A 6,929-nucleotide genomic window follows, 5' to 3' on the forward strand; every position below is an offset into this window, starting at 1 on the left:
AAAATTTGTCAACATGGAAATTGTCAGTGAACTGAAAGAATTATTTTAGTGAAGTCAGTGTGGTAGTCTGATTTGAGTGAGTTAAAAAGGACAGTCAACAATATATCCAAGAATATTTATTGAGTGCCCACTATGTACCAAATATTCTTCTAGGTGTTAGGGATATATCGTTGAACCACAAAACCCAAATGCTCATGCATCCTGGTGGAGGCAACAAGTTACATTAGTAAAACACAGTGCTTCTGCATGATATGTACAAAACCATAAAGTGAAATAATAGATTCTGGCATGTTGTGTAAACTTGCCTCACTGCTCCAGGAATCTTATAGGAATTAAAGTTCAGAAGACGCAAAAAGCCATCGGATCAGCGCGGTGCCCCAGCCGCAGCGCGCCAGCCGCGGCGGCCATTGGAGGGTGAACCAATGGCAAAGGAAGACCTTTCTCTCTGTCTCTCACTGTCCACTCTGCCTGTCAAAAACAAACAACAACAACAACAAAAAACAACAAAAACAAAACAAAACAAAAACAAAAAACAAAAAAAACCAAGCAAGTTCTTAGGGGGTGCAACATGTGTAATAATCAAACATGTAAAGTCTTAAAAAGTTTGAATTACATACTATGAAAATTTCATACATGTGTAAATTTCAAAGTTTTTTGCATCAAAATGAACTTTCAATTCCACTTTCCATAAGCTTTTGGAAGTAACCTATACAAGCTGATATTGGTGCTGTGGTTATGACCTTGGAGTAAAGAGATGGGAATGGTTTTACTAAATGCACATAGAATTCTAGGGTTACCATTCATTTCTGCCAATAATGAAGATGCAGGGTGAAATAAGGAAGGTGCCAGTCTTACTAAAGCTTATTGGCTTCTGCTCTACTGCTACTCATAGTGAATAGGAAAAAGAAAGGGATTCTTTCATAGCATGGGGAACTCTTGGATCTCTCCTAGTCTTCCACAAAAAAAAATTAGAAGATAAATAGAGGATCATAGAGTCTATATGAGCAACTGTGTGTGGGTGTGGGCTCATGTATGCTATCCTATAAAGGAGAAAAGGTTTGAGTAAAAGAAGCATTCATTAATGATGGACAAAAACAATAACTACAAGGGAAAGGAGGGACAATTATTGGACTGGTGTCCTTAAAGTGGTATGATCAGGAAATTACAATTTAGTGTGATAAATTCTAAGCTAAGGGAAGTACTTGATCATAGTCCTATCTGGAACAAATTTTACCTTTACCTTAAAGAAAATTTTAAACTGTAAACTGAAAGCTATTAGCTAGGACACAATGATTAAACTAATTTCAACACTAAATCAATTTGGTCAGTACACAAATTGGAGAGGCAGGCATTGGCAATGAGCCAGCAGAATTCAATCCCAGCAACAAAAAGAGTCACCCTTTTCCTGATTCATTCATCTTTAAATAGACATTAGGTTGCTTCTGCTTCTTGGCTACTGTGATTAATTGTGCTGCAATGAGCATGGGTGTGCAGATATCTCTTTGAGTTCCTAATCTCAGTTCCTTTGGATATATGCCCATGTCGCGTCCCTCGACCAGCAAGGAAGACACGACCCAAACTCTTCTTCAAGCAGTTTATTCAGGAACCTTGAACAAGCTTCTTCTTCCTCCTCCTTCCCTCTCCCATCCCTCTTATAGCCATCAGCACACCAATCAAAAGCAGCCAAGTGGCAAGGATTGATAGGTACAGCAATGCGGAAGCCGGAAGGGAGCTCAGCCATCTCCTTATTAGGAGTTGTTTGTTTCTCGCCAGTCCTTCCGGGAGAAAGGAGCCGGCGCCATCTTTAGGGCGCGGTGCAATGGCTCCCCACAGTTCCCCCTTTTTGTTTTAGAACCAGGCATCTAAGGATTACAGGAGAAGGTAGGGGTCTGTCCCCCACTGCCAGGCATCCACCTGGAACAGCATCCTTTTCACGGGGGTGGGATCTGGGATGCCAACCCACATGCAGACAGACTTGCCTTCCAGAGAACGTAATGGCTCATTCTCTCTGCAGTGCTTTGCCTCGCACCCTGCACCCATGCCTAGCATTCAAGGAAGGCCAGCCATGCTTGCGGCGATTGTCCAGCCTCAAGGGCATAAAAGGCTTGAGCTATCATGGCCAATTCCCGCCGATGAGCTGTCCTCATCCTGCACAAACACCACAGGCAAAATAACACAACAAGAAACAGCAACCCCGTCAAAGCTCCAAGTCCCGCCCACTCCTTCAGGTTGGAGACGGCTGTGCGGATCCAGGATGACAATCCAGATGCGAAGGAGACATCCACACGTGTGGAGTTGATGGTGACCACGGCAAGGCACAGTTGCTTCAAGGTGTAGTCAAATTCTGCGGACCAATTCTGCAAGAGCATCTGAGACAACTGTTTAGAGTAATTTGCTGCCTGAGTCATGTTATCGTACTGAACAGAGGTCACACACAACCCTGAAAATTTCCACTCACATCCTAGCTGAGCAAGCTGCCAGAGAGTATCCACCTGCTCCTGTACCAAATCTACACGTTGATTAACAATCATCAAGCCTCCCTTTATTTGTGCATTTAAGGATGTCTGAGTATCCAAAGCAGCAGCCACAGAGGCCGTCAAATTATTCAGGGTATTAGCAGTTTGAACTGTCCCTGTGAGCGCTATAGCAGCTGTTGTAGCGCCCACAGCTGCAATGGAAATGGCGGTTATAACGGCTGCAGTAACGATCCCAATCAGCAATATTATCATAATGAAGATCGAGGGGCTGCTTTGTGACATTGTCTGTTTGCCGCACCAGTCGCTCAGGTAACCATCGAGAATATAGAAACATGTCCACGTTCCCATATTAAAACAGGGTCAGGTCCATACCATTGAGCAGTTAGAGGGTCTTTCCACTTCACATAGACTTGTTGTCTTTTGGTTTCAGGATGCCAGTGACGATCAGCTGCAGTTTTCCCTTGATTATCCAGTATTAGAAAATTTAAAATGAAAAGAGCATGTGATAGCCATTTTTGTGGGGAATATGCCATGGTCCCGTATTCCCCCTTTTTTATTTTTTGTAAATAATTTTTTAATGTGGCGTGTGCTCGTTCCACAATACCTTGTCCCTGGGGATTATAAGGAATCCCGGTGATGAGAGATGTGGAAGTTAGTACAGAAGTGCTTAAAAGAGTTGGAAGTATACGCTGGGCCATTATTAGTTTTTATCTGTATAGGGGTTCCTAGAACAGCAAAGGCCTGAAGGCAATGAGAGATGTTTGGCAGCCTCGCTGCATTGCGGGGTGGCAAAAACAAAACCTGAACATGTATCTAAAGAAACATGTATGTATTTTAGTTTACCAAATTCAGAAAAATGGGTAACATCCATCTGCCAAAGCTTAAGGTTTGGACATTGAGGTGATGCAAATCATGACCATGGGATGCTTCTTAGACTTTGTCAGTCTTTCTTTAAAGGATCTGGCTACTGAGCCAGAGACTGGAGCAGCTAGAAAGAAACACGTTTATAACTGAAGTTTAGCATCATTTCACATCTTGGCACCACTTTTAATCTAAACAGCCCAATTGGTTATTATCTCTGCAAGATGAGAGATATATCTTTTGACATCTCCAGGGGCCCTCTGGAGATACCAAAAGTCCAGAGAATTTAGAACTTTGATTTTCAGAAAGTCTGTTAAAGGTGCCAAGAGAACTTAGAGTATCTGGTCAAAATAGAATTCCTTAACATTTAGTCAGGGCGATTTTAACACTTTTAGACCAGATCTGATCATAATAATATTTAACATAACTTTTTAAGACTTAATACTTTTTATCAATCATAACTTAACAGACAGTAGTGTTAAAAAGAGACGTTACAGTTTTTGCAACAACAGATTTTAAGATTTACAATTGAGACCATTTCCAGATAATTACTAACATTAGTACACATTTTAAAAAATCCCATTGTTATAACAGAAGATCAGACTTCAACTTTAGGTTAGTGTAATTTTGGCATTAACATTTAACTTATAGAAAACTCTGTAAACAATGCTTTAAAATCGTAAACTTTTTACAACTTTTCATGACTTGCTCACACCTTCTGAAACTTTATACCTGTAGTTACTTTTACAGTCTTGAATTATCATGTATGGACAACCTATGAGAATACATGCTGGCAAACTTAAAAGTCTCTCTTATCAAATTTAAGATGTTAAAAGTACACATAATACATTTTCCATATTTTACTTAGCACCGACGCCTGGATAACTTAAAACACTGAGATATTAATGAATACCACACCATTATCTGAATTAAAAGTCAAAATTACATTTCCATGCTTTTAAGTAACATAAGGATAACACCACTTGGGCAGCAACAGTCACTAGTGCATATTTACAACTTTGAAAACATCTTCATCCTTAAGAGGAACAAGTTTAAAGCATATCAAAGACATGTAAATGTAAAACTGAGCAAGTAAACCAAAGGGCGTTTGCATTAACCCAATTTTCTGAACCAATCTGTATTGGCTTACTTGAGTTAACAACATAAAGGCTTGTATACACAGAATTTACTCTCATTTTTATAAGACTACCCTAGCTGAAAAGCAAAAACATGAATACAACATAGATTTGACATCATTTACTACATTTTAATACACTTTGTATAATTTGAATTGACTCAAACAGCTGCTACTTTAACAAATTTAGAGTCCCATCCTTTGAGAGTTCCAGGGATCCAACTGGAAGCCCCAAAGTTGAAAGACTCGGTTTAGAATTTAAACTATCAGAGAGTCAAACCATTTTAGTCAAAAATTAGTACGTTTAACCAAGGCTGTGGACTAGATCTGATCAAAGTTAGGTAATCACTCAAACATTAAAGATATAACGTAAACAGCTTCATGGTGCAGTTTTTCCAATCAAGACTCATACTGGCAATAGAAAAATGCGAAACCTTCAAGACACATGAAAACTCTCATTAGATAAGTTAGCTACAGCAGCACAGAAAAGAATTGATTATCAGCGTATGAGCCCATTGCTTAAGTTTTTATTAACTGTAAAGAGAAAAACCCATCAAGTTGGAAAGGGTTATCGAATTAAGACTTTTCTCTAGGTCAAGATACCTGTGGAATTTTTCCTCTCTCTTTCTCCTGGCCTGTCGCGTCCCCCTTTTTGTTTTAAAAGATATTCTTTCAGTGTGCGGTGTGCTCGCTCAATTATGCCCTGGCCCTGAGGATTGTATGGCAATCCATGGACAAGTTGAACCTCCATTTTTTGGCAAAAGGTGGTAAAGGTTTGAGATGTATAGGCCGGGCCATTATCAGTTTTTAGCACCTGGGGTCTCCCCCAGGCGGCCCATGCATCCAGACAATGAGCAATCACCTGACATTAGGGATACAATTGGGCTAGAAGGTTTAATCGGTCCTGCGGTTTCCAATATCTTTAATGCGTTCACCACATATAAGGAATCTGACAACAAGTTAAAGGCAAAAGAGCACTGCTTAAGGACTTCAATAACTATTTTTAATTCCACAACTTGAGGTGAGCCTGGCTGAAACTGATGAAATACCGGGTCATTACCCTCTACCATATAAACCCCACAGCCTGTTTTTGACCCATCCGTAAATATATTTGGAGCACCTGGTAATGGCTCAGCGGCTGTAATTTTTGGAAATCCTCATTTGCCGATTCAATTCCCGTACTTGCTTTATACCAGACTCTTTGTTATCACCACACTCTTCAGACTCACTGCTGCTTTCTGAGCTACTTTCTGCACTAGTACTACTTACTAAGGAGGGGCTGCGCAACTCGGAAAGATCGGGGTACAGTTTTTTCCTAGTTCTTTTCTGACTCTCCTTCAAAGTTTTCCCTTTTTCACTGGCAGCTCTCTCGGAGCGCTCTTCCTGAAGCTCCTCAAAGGCAGCTTGACTGCTCAGAATAGCTTCACTACACCGCTCATCCTCGAGGCATGCTCGCACTAACTTCCATATTGGTCTCACTCCCCTTTTGAGATTACCCTGTTCAAATGCAAAATCCAAATCCCTGCCTAGTTTGTCCCATGAAGGGATAGTAAGGCTTCCCGAAACCCCATACCAGGGTGCAATGGTATCGCAGTTACGTAAAAACCTATGCAATGTACTAGGCTTAAGTTTCAAACCGTTTTCTCAAAGCAGCGCATTCAGCGCCAGAAAAATTGGATGGGACTGTGAATTACCCATCGTCAAAAATTTTACTCTTTCCCTGGCCACGGGTCAGAGCTCCTTCTGCTTTTGTCACAGAACTTCCTCTGCTTTAATCGCAGAGCTATCCTCCCGCTATTGTCGCAGGACTTCCCACTCTTATTGCGGATCCCTACCTTATTTTCCTGGGGGACTTACCAGCGCTGCCCTGACTGCAGGAAGTTCTGAGTTCGCGTTTGAGATGGTTCCCCGTACGGGCCACCAGTTGTTGCGTCCCTCGACCAGCAAGGAAGACACGACCCGAACTCTTCTTCAAGCAGTTTATTCAGGAACCTTGAACAAGCTTCTTCTTCCGCCTCCTTCCCTCTCCCATCCCTCTTATAGCCATCAGCACACCAATCAAAAGCAGCCAAGTGGCAAGGATTGATAGGTACAGCAATGCGGAAGCCGGAAGGGAGCTCAGCCATCTCCTTATTAGGAGTTGTTTGTTTCTCGCCAGTCCTTCCGGGAGAAAGGAGCCGGCGCCATCTTTAGGGCGCGGTGCAATGGCTCCCCACATGCCCAGAAATGAAGTGGCTGAATAAAATGACAGCTCTGCAAGTTAACATTTATGGTGCCATTAAATCTAAGTACACTGAGAACACCAGCTATTGAGGAAACAGTCTGGTAAATATCCTTTAAGCATGAGAAGAATGAACTGTGTTCTGCCTCCTGGCTTGACCACTGTCTCCCTGGAAGGACATCCCCTGGGTTTCACATCTGACTGCTGACCTCCTGACACTTAATAACTGCTTCAA

The 6,929-nt window shown here is 41.7% G+C and overlaps 1 protein-coding gene across 1 annotated transcript; it reads right to left on the minus strand.

Annotated features, from left to right (window-relative positions):
- Positions 1 to 1,580: 1,580 nt before the first annotated feature.
- On the minus strand, positions 1,581 to 6,708 carry LOC149128572 (uncharacterized). Its single transcript, XM_089313772.1, has one exon. The coding sequence runs from the start codon at positions 2,823 to 2,825 to the stop codon at positions 2,043 to 2,045; it is 783 nt and encodes a 260-aa protein (XP_089169898.1). The 5' UTR covers positions 2,826 to 6,708; the 3' UTR covers positions 1,581 to 2,042.
- Between the last annotated feature and the right edge of the window lie 221 nt (positions 6,709 to 6,929).

Source organism: Oryctolagus cuniculus, chromosome 1, assembly GCF_051225735.1.
Source record: "Oryctolagus cuniculus isolate XC-2025 breed Fujian yellow rabbit chromosome 1, ASM5122573v1, whole genome shotgun sequence".
Lineage (NCBI taxonomy): Eukaryota > Metazoa > Chordata > Mammalia > Lagomorpha > Leporidae > Oryctolagus > Oryctolagus cuniculus.